This window comes from Lepidothrix coronata, unplaced genomic scaffold (genome assembly GCF_001604755.1).
Source record: "Lepidothrix coronata isolate B3197 unplaced genomic scaffold, Lepidothrix_coronata-1.0 Scaffold122, whole genome shotgun sequence".
In the NCBI taxonomy this organism is placed as follows: Eukaryota; Metazoa; Chordata; class Aves; order Passeriformes; family Pipridae; genus Lepidothrix; species Lepidothrix coronata.
Window position 1 is genome coordinate 1,981,175 of NW_016690302.1, and position 13,627 is coordinate 1,994,801.

The 13,627-nt window shown below is 51.9% G+C and overlaps 2 protein-coding genes across 3 annotated transcripts in view; one reads left to right on the top strand and one right to left on the bottom strand.

Moving 5' to 3' along the window:
- Positions 1 to 2,569, top strand: part of LOC108502672 (tyrosine-protein phosphatase non-receptor type 11-like) — a 37,283-nt gene extending 34,714 nt beyond the window's left edge. For both annotated transcript variants that reach the window (XM_017825821.1, XM_017825822.1), the window contains exons 13-16: positions 371 to 522; positions 926 to 1,026; positions 1,728 to 1,839; positions 2,266 to 2,569. In XM_017825821.1, coding sequence (XP_017681310.1) covers positions 371 to 522; positions 926 to 1,026; positions 1,728 to 1,815 — 341 coding nt within the window. In that variant the 3' untranslated portion in view covers positions 1,816 to 1,839; positions 2,266 to 2,569. The remainder of the gene's footprint in view (positions 1 to 370; positions 523 to 925; positions 1,027 to 1,727; positions 1,840 to 2,265) is intronic.
- A 3,581-nt stretch (positions 2,570 to 6,150) lies between these two features.
- RNF223 (ring finger protein 223) lies at positions 6,151 to 7,377 on the bottom strand. The gene is made up of 2 exons (XM_017825690.1): positions 7,326 to 7,377; positions 6,151 to 7,007 (listed from the first exon to the last, which is right to left on the bottom strand). The coding sequence occupies exons 1-2, from the start codon at positions 7,375 to 7,377 to the stop codon at positions 6,151 to 6,153; spliced, it is 909 nt and encodes a 302-aa protein (XP_017681179.1).
- Positions 7,378 to 13,627: the final 6,250 nt, after the last annotated feature.

A 13,627-nucleotide genomic window follows, 5' to 3' on the forward strand; every position in this document is an offset into this window, starting at 1 on the left:
AGTTCCCCTCCTCTCAGCCCTTCCTCATCCTTTCCTCATCCTTTCCTCAGCCTTTCCTCAGCCTTTCCTCAGCCTTTCCTCAGCCTTTCCTCAGCCCTCTCCCACCCATTCCTCAACCCTTCCTCATCCTTTTCTCATCCCTTCCCCAGCCCTTCCCCAGCCCTTCCCAGCCCATTTTTCTCCTCTGGCAGGGCTAACCCTTCCCTCAGTCCCAGCGACACCCCGAACCCCTCCACAACATCCTCAACATTCCGGTGCTCCGCGGCACCATTGCACAGCCAGAGACCCAGAGCTTTCAAACTGCCTTAGGGAAACCATTCCTGGAATTAATTTTCCTTCCCTAACCATCGTTCTGCTGGCTCTGGAGCAGGCCTGGACTGCGACATCGACATCCCCAAGACGATCCAGATGGTGCGGCGGCAGCGCTCGGGGATGGTGCAGACGGAGGCTCAGTACAAGTTCGTGTACATGGCAGTGCAGCAGTTCATCGAGGCCGAGCAGAAGAGGTTGGAAGAAGAACAGGTGAGGGAATGTCCCCCTTTGGGCTTGGCTGGAGGAGAACACCATCCCCCCTTCTCCCTGGAACTCAAATCCGAAGTCGTTGAGGTTGGGAAAGACCTCCGAGGTCGAGTCCAAGCTGTGATCGATCCCCGCCTTGTAAAGGGGATCCTTGGAAAGCTTTTTTTCTCCACCTGCCTGAAGTGGGGTTTTATTGAAGAAGAAGAGGTGAAGGTATGTCCCCTTTGGGCTTGGCTGGAGGAGAAACACCATCCCCCCTTCTCCCTGGAACTCAAATCCGAAGTCGTTGAGGTTGGAAAAGACCTCCGAGGTCGAGTCAATCCCCACCTCGTAAAGGGGCTTGGAAAAGCTTTTTTTCTCCACCTGCCTGAAGTGGGGGTTTATTGTCTTTGCTTTTCTCTTCCAGAGGAATAAAAGGAAGGAACGAGACTACTTGAACATTGGCTACCCTCCCATGGAAAAGGGCAGAGCCAAAGGGCAGCCCCCCTCCCCACGGACCCCCTCTGGGTAAGCTGAGGGTCTCTCCCGGTGTTTGTCCTTTTCCAGAGTGTCTTTCCCACACCTGAAACCTGAGCAGTTGCTGGATATCGTGTGGGAATGGCCCAAATAAAGAGGTGGTCCCACCCCACTGTCAGCAGCAGGGGTAGCACCACCTTGCTGGTTTGCTGCACTCTTGGAAAGGGGAGGAGGAAATAAGATCTTTATATATATAAAGATATATATATATATATAAATACTCCTTTAGAGAGTAGTGTCCTGTTATCCTTGGCTCTGGAGAATCAGCTGGAGAGGGGAACTGTGCCACTGCCACTTTAATCTGAAGGAAGATGAGACGAGAGCAGAGAGAGGTGGATTTGAGTCCGTGTGGAGAGGGAGCATGGGTTAAGGAGCATGAATTCCTTACATAAGCAGAGATAAATTACCCCAAATTATGTTTTTGCCCTTGCCCCAAGTAATGGGACACCTGTGAGTGCTGGAGAGGGATTATGGTTGAAGGTGAGGGGGGGGGACACGTGTCATTTATAGGCTCCACTCCCAAGCATTTGAACCAAGGAGGGGTGGCCCAGCCAGAGGGGGAGAAAACAGGGAATGAGAACAGTGGGGAGGGCAAAAGGGAGCTTGGCTGGGCCATTCCCACTGGCCAGCAGCCCCTGGGCAAAGATCCAGAGTGGTGAGGCTGTTAATGACAGGGCTCTGTTTCCTGACAGGGTGGATGAGGAGTCAGCTTCCGTCCTCTACGAGAACCTCAACATCAAAAGCCCAAAGGTTTCAGGGATGAGTAATTCAGGGCGATAGAGGAGCTGTGTGGAGGCTCCACAGGTAGGAATGTCCCCCTGGGGTCACCCCAGAGTGTCACCACGCTGGTTTGTGCCACGTCTGAGCAGCTCCTCTGCAGCTCAGCGTCGTGGTTTGAGACTCCCCCAAAAATCCAATTTTCAAGCCTCCCACAATTTGTTTCCTGGGCACGTCTCAGAGGCTCTGCCTGCAAATGTGGGGTGGAATTTGGGGGAGCTTAAAGATGTGGCCGTGGGAGAAAGGGGGGGGTGGGAGATCTCAACAGAGAAACACGTTTATGATGTTCCCAGGGAGGGGGGAAATCCCAATATTCTCAATATTCATTATCAATTAATAGCAGCTTTTCAGGCTGTTCTATCAGGGAACTGTGGGACTATCTCAGCTCTGTAACCTTATTTTCTCCCAGCTGTAAACCTGCCACCCTTCTTCCCTTCTCCTCTTGGAATGCAGGATTTCCAGTGTTTACGTCCACCCTCCCCAAGTTCTGCGACTGAGGACAGTTTTGTTTGCCTGTCTTGCCTTCCCCCAAGCACCTTGGATTTGGAGAGGAGGGGAGAAGCTGCCCGAGAACCTGCACCTAAGAACATGCCTTATCCTAACTTATTCATGAGAAGGATCTCCTCCCACCCTCCCACTGCATCAGTAGGTTGATATTTATGTGAAAGTGCCTCTGGACATTCATTAGGGCATCAAGGCTCAGCTTCAGGGTTGTTTTGGTTTTTTTGCCTTTTTTTTTTTTTTTTTACTGTTTTAATTTAAACTTCTTATTTTTTACACGCAAAAGGAACGGAAACAACTCTTTGCTCGAAGCTTTCCCGGGGTCTTTGCCCACTCAGGGCTTCAGTGAAACCTTAGCACTGTCAGGTTTTCATTGGGTCAACCCATTTCTAAGCTACAAAGTGGTTTGAAGCCTAAATCCTGGAGTGACTTCGCCTGTGAGGGTGAGAAGTGGAGAGCACTGCCTGGACCCAGCTGATGCCTCTCCTCACACCTCCTTTTGGCTCTAGCAGTTCCCAGATTTCCTATGCAACGCTGCCAGAGCACATGGAATGATCCCTGCCCCGTGTGCAGCCTCCAAACTGCTCTTCCCAGTTCTCCAGCGGAGTTGAGGGGCACAGAGGGGCACCTCCATCCTGAAGGCTGGGCTCAGGGAGGTCCCCCCTGGGTGCTGAGGAGCAGGGACACAGCTCTGGGCACCGGGCTTTCAGCCACCCCTGCTGAGAGCAGCCTGGGGGGATGATCCGAGCTGGAATTCTGGAGCTGGGCCCCCTCTAAGCTCGATGCAGCTCTGCCACGACCTTTTTGCCACCCCCTTCCACGCCTCTGTGACAAGGCAAGTGTTGTTTCTGCCGAGTAGGGCTGTTGTAGGTGTGTTTGTGACCTGAGCAGTGCCAGGAAACGAGTGTGGCTGTTGGAGAGTGGAGTGTCCCAGCTCTCTTAAGTCTTAGTGCTTCCCGCAGTTCCAGCCCCAAGTCCTGCCAAAGAAACCCTTCCTGCAGGATCCCTCAGCCTGGAAGTGTGTTCTGGGGGGAGCCTTGGGTCTGAGGGCCAGTGCCTGAACCCCCAGAGCAGTTTTAGGTCTGAGGACAAAGTGCCTGAACCCCCAGAGCAGTTTTGGGTCTGGGGGTAAAATGCCTGAACCCCCAGAGCAGTTTTAGGTCTGAGGACAAAGTGCCTGAACCTCCAGAGCAGTTTAGGGTCTGAGGGTCAGTGCCTGAACCCCCAGAGCAGTTTTGGGTCTGGGGGTAAAATGCCTGAACCCCCAGAACAGTTTTAGGTCTTAGGGTCAGTGTCTGAACCCCCAGAGCAGTTTTGGGTCCCAGAGCCAGTGCTGGACCCCCAAAGCAGTTTTGGGTCTGAGGGTCAGTGCCTGAACCTCCAGAGCAGTTTTGGGTCTGAGGGTAAAATGCCTGAACCCCCAGAACAGTTTTAGGTCTTAGGGTCAGTGCCTGAACCCCCAGAGCAGTTTTGGGTCTGAGGGTAAAATACCTGAACCCCCAGAGCAGTTTTGGGTCCCAGAGCCAGTGCTGAACCCCCAGAGCAGGCACAGGGCTGATGTCCCAGTCTCCTCCTGCATCCCTGGAATGGGAAGGACTCTGCATGGTTGGGGTGTTAGTGCTGAGCCAAAGGGTTGAACAAATGCACAGTGACACACCTTGGCTGTAATTCCTGGCTGGTCTTTCTGCTCCCTTGTCCCAGGGGCAGGAGAACTGTTTATTTTTATTGCACTTCTAATAAATGTTGAATATTCTCAAGGCTTTTTTTCTTTTTTTTTTTTTTTTTTTGCTTCTTTCCTTTCTTTTAAGCAGTTTGGGTTTTTTTGGGAAAGGGACTGATGGTGTGACCAGTGGGACACCCTGAATGTCCCCATGGCCAAATGCTGCTGTTCAGGGCCCTGTTTTCCCTTCCTTTGACCATAAGGAGGGAGAGGTTCAGCTGTGTGTTACCTAAACCCTTCAGCCTTTATTTCCAAGTCCTTGGTGGGCTGGGGATGTGCAAAGGGACAACCCCCGTGAGGGGACAGACCACTGGGAACAGTTGGAACTGTTTTCCACTGTAACAGTAGATTTTATGAGGCTGCAAATGTTATTTCCCTCTGCCCTGTCCTTGGGTCTCCTCAGTGGGAGCCGAGTGCTAATGAAGATGCAATGACAAAGCACTTCATCCCTCCCAGTGCCTGTTTGCTGGGCTTGGTCCCAAATGGAAGGGAGAGGAAAAATGGAAGTGCCTTCTCTGCCTGAAGCCTCGGTGAGTTACTTTTTTTCCAGGAACTCACTCAGTTTGGTGCTGTGAAGATATGAAGAGCGGGTGGGATGAGACAAGTGAGAATCCCTGTCAAGCCCAGTGGCTTTGGCAGATTTTCCAGGGCCTGGAGCGTTCCTGTGGCTGGCACAGGTAACAGCAGCCTGCAGCTGAACCCCAGGGGAGGTGCAGGCAGAGCACACGCAGCAGCTTTCCCCAGGAATTCCACACAGCAACACCCCTGAGCTATTTCTGCCGTTGCTTCGGCCTTTTCTATTCCAAATGAGATTGTTTTTTTTCTGGAAAGGGAGGCTGGAAGCATCTGTCACCAGCTGGGAAGGAGGGAGAGATGAGCAGGCTCTGCAGCTTCTCGTTTTCCAGGTCGAATCAGGTGAACACAGAGGGAAGTCTCACCTGGGACAACCCCCCCCCGACGGTGGGAGGAGTGAATTTGCAGGATAAACGTGCAGGATGGCACAGCACCGGGATGGAGCAGAGCACAGCCGTGCCACCATGACCCGGGGATGCAGCTGGACTGCTGAGGGAACACCTCCAACTGCAAGTAAAAAAGGGATAACGGGGGGTAGTTGCTACAGACTGACACCTTGCATTGTAGAAAACATAATTTAATACATACACATAATGGCACTCGCATACAATACTGTCTTAGATCCGTGTCTGAATAGAAAATATTCATTGTGAGCCGCCTTCAGCACGAAGACTCTGTTAAATCACTGTCAGATCACTGCTTTAAATAAAAGTAGAGTGTCAGCCACTGGCCTGTGTCTTAATACTGACACATTTGAAGATTAGGAGGGTAAGGCTGTCGAAAGGTGGAACTTTTTTTGGCCACGGTGAGAGGTTCTGAGTGAAGTTTGCTGATGCAGAAACTCGAGGGTCAGGGTGGTGCTGTGTCTGTGCCTCACAGAGCCCACCCCTGGGTGCAGAACGGCCTTCCAGGTGGGGATGAGTGATTTTTAAGCATCTTCTTGGGAAAAACGAGTAGAATGGCTGCTTGAAGAGCTCATCAGGGTGGTTAACACGGGGAAGGAAGGCAGCAGGGATGGATCCGCGTTCTGTCAGCAGGAGGCAGCAGTTACACCTCTCACGCTGCATAACACAACTGAAACCTCTGCAGCGTGGGGAATAAGTATGTTTTTCACCTGTTTATACAGCCATGTCTTTACCCTCCCAATCCCGGCTCCTCGTAGGAATAATCACGTAGATCCTTCAATTTGCCAAAAAAAAAGAAAAAATAGCCCTTTATTCCCTCGGGGAGCTCGAGGAACTGCACCCGCTGCCACCTGGTCTCTAGCCAAGGCAGCGACACACACACACAGGAGGGAAACAGTCCTGGAACCCTCCCCGCGGCTTTCCCAGCTCTGGTTTCCATGGAGAGTTTGGCAGCAGGATGCAGAGGCGGCTGCTTGGAGCAGCACTCCGGGCTGGAGCGGCATTCCAGCGGAGAGCCCCCGGAGGCGGGCACAGGAGGGGACGCAGGGGCTGCCCAGCAATCCAAGGAATGCTGGCAGGGCAGCAGGTCCTGCTGCTCCTCCCCGGTGCGGGCGCGGAGCCGAGCAGAGCCAAGGGCCACTACTGGAAAAAAGGGGGTTCTGTCGCCGCCGCCGCCGCCGCCGTGGTGGGTTTGGGGGGCAGGTACTCGGGCCTGCTCATGGTGGCCACAGTCCTGGTGAAGCAGCGCATGTTGCCCGTCTTCAGGGCGCACTGCACCGGCCAGAGGATGATGCAGAAGAGGATGATGACGAGGGCGGAGAGGAGGAGGATGCGCTTCCAGTCGTCGCACACCTCGCAGCGGGACAACCTCCCCGCCAGCCCCCTCGGCGGCGCCTCGGGGCTCTCGGGCTTGCTCATGGCCACGTCGATGGAGATGCAGGACTCCGGGTTCTCGGCGTCGTCCGAGGCCCTCCGGCAGCACAGCTTGGTGCCCTCCATCCACAGCACCTTCTCCCGCTGCAGCTCCGGGGGCAGCGTGGCCAGCAGCTCCTTGCTGGTCTCCAGGGCGGGAGCGCCTTCCTGGGGGATGTTGGTGAGCTGCCTGCAGAAGGGGCAGGGCAGCAGGTCCTCGGGCTGGTTGGGGGGCAGCCCCGTGCTCAGGCGGGCCACGCATTCCAGGCAGAAAACGTGGGAGCACTGGAGCAGTTTGGGGGTCTTGAAGGTGTTGTCGTAGGTGTTGAAGCAGATGGAGCACTCCACGGGGGAGGTGGGCTTGGGAGAGGTCGGGTTGGGCGAGCCCGGGGAGCTGGTGGGGGATCTGGCCTTCCTCTTGCCATCTCCTGGGGAGGTCACCACGATGGGGCTGATGGGGATGGGGACTTCACCAGGAGAGGCAGGGGTCGGGCTGGTGGGAGAGTCCGGAGTGCTGGAATGCCACAGCTGGGAGAAGCACGACATGACGGAGCCCCGGGAGAGAAACAGAGCCCTGGGAGCCTCTGGAAGAGAGGAAAACCACAAGCCTTCATTTTAAACAAGGTGGAGACACCCCCGTCACCAGCTTTAACCCCTTCAAAGGAACAAAGAGCCAGTTGGTGGCTTCCACTGCATCCAGAGGCGAGAAGCACACAAGGGAGCCTGTGGGAAGCTGCATCCCGAAGGTGAAGTCAAAAATCCTGCACACAGAAGCAAGGAACCCGCAGAGATCCCCCAGGAGCCAAAGCCTTTTGCAGCAGGACACCACGGATCCCAGAGGGGAGCAGTCCTTCCCCCTGAATTCCTCCCTCTGGGCGCCAAGAGACACGACACGGACCTACCCCGGGTGGTGCTCCCCGACACCTGAGCAGGGAGGAGAGCAGAAGACTCCATGAGGGGCCTCGCCCTGGCAATCTATTAGTCTGGGAGGCCCTCAGGGGTTATGGTGGCAGCAAGAGCAAGGCCTAAGAGACAGATAACACTGTTCAGGCGTGGAGGGAAACGGGGGGGAGCCTCTTTGGGGCGCTTCGTGCCTTGATCTGTGGTCCTGCTGCAGGTGGGTGAGGCACCACCCGAGGTTATCTCCATCCACAGCGGGATCTGAACTCCCCCGTGTCACGGGAGAAGCCGAGGGAGGGGAGGAAATGGTTTTATGGCACCGTCTGTTCCATCCTCAGCCTCCAGCAGCACCTCTGGCCCCGTCACCGTGACACAGCAGGACGGGCAAGGCTGGAGGAAATGGCCTTGGGGGCAGAGCAGGGGCAATTCTCTGCTGCTTCCTTGTTGCTCTGGTTTCCCTAAGGACACACAGCTCAGCCCTGGAGGAGGAGGCTCAGCAGCAAAGCCTTGCTGCCCTGTGCTCCCTGGAGGAGCCTGGAGTGGCTGAGGCACCAATTCCAGCAAACTGGTTTACAAATGACTCCGATTTTTTTCACCCACCTCGGCAGCACCTTCAGCTCAGGTTGTTTTACCCCAAACTCGCAGCCTCACCTACAGCCCCGCTCAGCTTTGCAGCTGCTGAGTGGCTTTACCCGAAAGCAAACGTTTGGCTGGAGGAAATTCCTGGTGACAGGAACATTTTTTTGGGATGTGTCACCCAACCAGCCGGGCTTGATTCTCCCTTGATGGGAGATTTGCTGATGACGAGCCAGAAATGTCCAGGTTGGTGCTGTAATTACAGCTCTGCAGCCCAGTGTGTGGACCAGAGCCACAAAAAGGGTAATTTAAGGGATCAGAAGGACCAAGTGTTCCTCACGTTGCACTAAAATAAATCTCCATTATTTCAGGATGGAGAATTCTCCCCTCTCCCCTCACAGCTGGCATTGCCAGAGCTGAAACCAGCCTTCAGAACCTCCCTTCTTTTCCTTCTCTTAATCTAAACGTTAACTTTGGTGAAGCTTCTCCTCAAGTCAAATTTTGTGCACTTTGCAGCGAGTTGGAATGGTTTCTAATGTCATTTTTTTATTTCCTGGCTCCAGATCCCCGTGCATGTTTAACACAACCTGGCAGATGCTGATGAATCACAAATCCAAGCCTAAGCTGGCACAGAGACGAGGAAAAACCCCTGGGTTTCTTTATTTTGTTTTTTTTTTTTTTTTGTTGGTTTTGGTTGGTTTTTTTTTTACTAAATTTCTGTTTTGCAGAACTCCATCCTCTACAATCCAGTTCTCTGCAGTTCCTGAGTGTTTCTCAGCGATTCTGAGCAGTAAAACCAGTGGCAGGAGGTAACCTCAGAAAGAGAGAGCCTGGGCTTGCACAAGCTGCGATTTCACAACCCGTGTTATGAAATTAAAGCTGCTCTGTTGAGGGTTGGTTTTTTTTTTACTGCTCTGTAACCTGTCAGAGCAACATCCTGATAGTAAACTTGAAGTTTACTCACAGCAGCTGCTTTTAAACGAAGGGACAAGTCCTTGCCTGCGTTTTAACTTCCCTGAGCAGGGTTGTGACGCTGTGGATGTGCCTTGGTTTTAATAAATTTAGAGGCTGGTTATTTTATATCGACACCTCGGTGTTATGTTGGCACCTGGCTCAGGTAATCACACAGATAATTGAATTAAACTGGGGAGACACAAAGAGTAGGGAACAGAGCTGAGGCACGAGACAGGTTGGATTCATGCTCAGCCTCCCCCCTCTGCTTGTGTCTTTTTAACAGAATTGGTTGGGGTTTGGGGGTTTTTGTTTGGTTTTCTGATGGTTTTTTTTTCTTCATTCAGACCCCCACGGTCTCTCCCAGACCCTGCTGCTATTTGTCTCTTATTATCAAATATTTTTACCTGGGCTTTCCAGAAACTTCAGGAACACCAGTAAACAATGAGAAGAAACACATCAACTCAGCAAATAAATAAATAAACCAAAGTAAATAAATACAAGTAAGTAAATAAATAAAACTGACTAAATAAATACAGCTAAGTAAATAAATAAAACTAAGTCATTCAGGACTTCTTACAAGTTCTAGAAAACTTCTTTCTACCCCATAAAACCAAGGAGATCACAAGGGTTCTGCTCCATCAGGCCAGTGGCCAGCACTGTTCTGATGGTCCCCTGATGGGATCTTTAACTCAGAGCAATGAACCCCCAGCAAGGCAAGAGGTGTGGAACAGATTAAAGTCAATAAATACCTGTTCAGGGTGCTGTTAGAAGGAGGAAAGCATGTTCTGGGCTCTTGATTTCTACCCCTGAAGAGTCTTCTCTCCAGAGGGGCTTTTTTTTTGTGTTTATAAAAGTGTCCTCTTGGTGTCCCAGCTCCGGGTGGTTTTTCCTGGCAGGACAAGTGACCTCCAGGAGCTCCGTGTGCACGAGTGGCCCCAGAGCTGCAATCCAGGGATCTTTTATACCTTCCTGTCTGGAGGTGACTTTACCTGCTCCACCTGCCCTTCCCCAGCCCCACTGAATCATTCCCTGGCTCCGAGCGCTCCCGCTCCGGCCGGTTCCTGTGACAAACAGGGCAGGCTGGAATGCTCCTGATAAGGGACACCTGCCTGGGAGAAATGGGTTGTTATTCCTCTTCCCTGACCCTCTGCTCGCTGGTAAATTCTAGTTTTTAGGGGGGGTTTTAATCACTCCCCATAACCTGTTGTTTTCCGTGTCATTCCCCGGTTGCGTTTTCGCCTCCCGAAAGAGAATTTCACCCCAAAATTTCACCCCAAAACTTCACCTCAAAACACAGTTATTCCTCTCTTATCGTGCCCCCATAAAACCTAAATAATTTGGAAGTGCCTTATGGCAGAAACCAGATTCTGGCAGTCCCATTTCTTATGACTGGCTGAGGGGAAAACTAAATGGTTGTGATAGAAAAACCAGGATAATTCGAAAGCTGTTTGTAAATTAATTGAACCACGCTACACACCCATCTGCCTGCTTTGAGCCCCTCTGAATGGACTGGCACAGGGAGGGAATTTCATTCTTTGCAGCTTAATATTTCTTAATATTTCTTGTGGAGAAATATTATTCCACCTGCAAAGCTTGTGTGTGGTTCAAAGGACATCAGCCCACGAGCCAGAAAAAGAACCAGCAAATTTACATTTGTGGGCAGATAAGGACACAAAAGAGGGGTGGGGGGGAGAGACAAACATTCAGCATTTATTCCAGCCCTCATTTGTTGCAAACACTGTTTTTCTTTGTTTGGTTTCTCAACAAAACCAACGCTCATAAATGACTGGATTTTTTTTCAGGCCAGTATCAGGAAGTGCCTTCTTTAAAAATGGGTGAAAGACATCCTGGAACTCTCTTGGGACAGAGAACTGTCTAAATGTCACTGATTTTAGGGGCAGTCAGATAGAACTGGCTTTGGATTCAACATTCCTCTATTCCAGGTCACACCGTCCAAGGAGCTAAATAAGAGAAGCAAGTTGAAATCACCAAAGCTTTAGGATTAATTATGTTTTAGGATTAAAATTAAGGTTCCTGGGTCCTTCCACAGCATCGTTCTCCAGTGGATTCCTGCTGAGCTCCACGGGTGGTTCTAGAAGACAAACACCCAGTGGAGATGCAGGTTTGGTCTGAACTTTCCCGGAGCTGCATCCCAGGAGAGCGTGGGAATGACAATCCCTGCAGGAGGCTGAGCTGGCAGCACCTCGTGGAGCACTTCCCAGGTATTTATCCCTCACTCGGGGATGAGTGGGGCTGGCAGCAAGCACTGCCTGCAGCTGACACAGCAGGATGTTGGATGAAGGGATGGGAATGAGAGCTTTAGGAGTGTCGCTGCCTTAGTCATGGCAGGAGCACACCGGGCTCGGAGTTCACACCATTTCAGCACCATGGCAGGCTGTGTTACCTCAGGAACATGCTGGGGATCTAAAAATCTGTGGTTTGGGTCCAGCTGGGTGCATTTAACCCTTTCCCCACTGGCAGAGTGGGATTGCTGAACTGCCACGTGAGCAGAGAGCTGCCCTGGCAGAGTTTCAGCGCTTCCAAGGCTGGTTTCCCACCAGGAATGGGTTGAATCCAACCCAGGAGCTGAGAGCCTGGGGCAAACTGGGCTCAGTTAACACCATTTCAGCACCATGGCAGGCTGTGTTATCTCAGGAACACACTGAGGATCTAAAAATCTGGGTTTGGGTCCAGCTGTTTCCCCTGGAAGTCAGTGGGACAGCAAGGATTTAATTTTTAAAGCAAGGCACGGGTGCCTTTTAACCCTTCCCCAATGGCAGCTGAACTGCCACGTGAGTCAGGGCCAGAGTTTCAGCACTTCCAAGGCTGGTTTCCCACCAGGAATCCAACCCAGGAGCTGAGAGCCTGGGGCAAACTGGGCTCCTCCACGCTCCTCCCTCTCCAAGGGCTGGAAGACTGGGGATGACGAGCAGGGCTTGGCTCCCAAAAGTGAGTGGGAGGTTTGCTGTTATTTTTATCCTCTGCTCGGAGGGAGCAGGGCGAGCAGAGTCAGGAGCTGCAGCTGGGCTGGGGTGGATCCCAGGGCACAAGACCTTGGTGTTTTGCTCCTAAAAGGAGCAGTGGAGCAAAGCAGGAACAGCTCCTTGGTTATAACATTGTTATTTCCTTGAACTGGCTCCACGTGCAGGGCTCGGGTGCTTCTCCAAGGGATTCCCTGGTGCAGGGATGTGCGAAGAGCAGCCTGAAAACACTTGTTCCCGATTGATTTTCCACGCAGGAATGAGGATTCTGTGGCTGGAATGCTGAGATGAGAGGGAGGAGATTCAGATCCCTGCTAGGAGCGCTGGGATCTTGAGCAAAACACTGAATTTTCAGGGATTTCTGGGGCCCGTTTCCTAAAGAAACAGATCGTTTCATGTCGTTCAAGAAAAGGAATCGTAAGCCTTGATTTTTGGTCTTGGATTATGGATTTTGATGGAACCTGGGAGGGATGGGTGTTGCTTAGGGCTGGTCACAGCAGCTGCAGGCAGAGAGCTCCTGTGGGATCCCACCTGCAGTGAATAACTGGGATTGAAACATCGGCACTCTCAAACCATCAGACCCTTCCCACCATCACCTCTCCTGGTTTTCCCAGCACCAGTGACCGCTACCACCTCATCCAGGAGTGTGGGTGAAGGGATGAGATCTTCTGTGGGGTTTGGGTTCTTGCCAGGGGGATTTATTTAGGAGGGTTTGTCATGAAAAAGATTATTTCCAACAGCAGCTGGTTGAGGGCAGGACCATTGAAAACTTGCAAGCCGGTGTGAAGAGAGGCAGAGAAATAAAAACAGATGGCTGATTATATGGTTTTAAGCTGTTTCCTTGGCTTGTCTTTACCTCCAGCACTGCCCAAGTGTATAACTCTTTTCATCCTTTGTGTAGTTAGTTTATCTTATCTCAGTTGATAAGTTAAACCACCCGGTAAAATGGGTGGAAAGAAAAGTCAAAATGCACCAAGCACTGAGCAGCAAAGTTCCTCTCTTCCCTTTCTGCCCTCATCCAAGGCTGGCTGGTTTATTATGTCCCAGCAGCACCTCTTGCTCATGTTTTGGGGGTTGTTTACAGCTCTGATTTGTGGGGGCTCCATCCTAAGGCTGTGCACGAAGCCTGGAGGGGCTTTAGGAGGCTTTTTGTGCTGGGAGAAACCTCAGGGAGCAGCTCCTGGAGCAAAAGAGCCAAACCAAGCCCTGTGGAGCCTGTGCAGGACAAAATTCCAATATATAGTGCTATTCCTGCCTGCACAAGACACGGGGGTTCAAGGAGCTGCAAACAGGGCAAAAATATCCAGATGTGCTGGTTTGAAGTGGGTGAGACCCAGCCTGGCTAAACCCAAGCCCCTGGTGCGACAGGGAGGGAAGTGTCTGAGGGGTTAAATGCAGAGATCATATTTAGATTATATTAGATTCTATTTTCCTTAATTCCATTTTCTGTTAGCTCACCCATTCACGTGCTCCAAGGCAGTGAAAGCACAGACACACACACACACACACACATCAGATCTGTGGGTTTTGAGCCAGATCCAGCTCGGCAGCTGAGCTCCCCACCTCCCACTTATCAGCTGCTAATCAGATGCAGAAGAAGTGGGGACCTGGTACTGCCTGAGTTCTGCTGATAAACAATTCCTTGGCCCGGAGCTAACGCTGCTTTTTGATCCTGCAGCTGTTCCTCAGAGTCAGGAGGGCCGATGCTCCGAGCAATTACTGCTCCGGGGTGGTAAACAGCTCCACTAAGTGATGTTTCCCATCACGGAGCTCTTTTATTTGCCTGAATTCAC

Excerpts from the sequence above, each read along its gene's own strand:
- RNF223 (XM_017825690.1), bottom strand. The coding sequence starts at position 7,377 with ATGGAGTCTTCTGCTCTCCTCCCTGCTCAGGTGTCGGGGAGCACCACC. Across the intron at positions 7,008-7,325 it reads GTCGGGGAGCACCACCCGGG|AGGCTCCCAGGGCTCTGTTT; the intron begins GTAGGTCCGTGT and ends CCTCTCTTCCAG.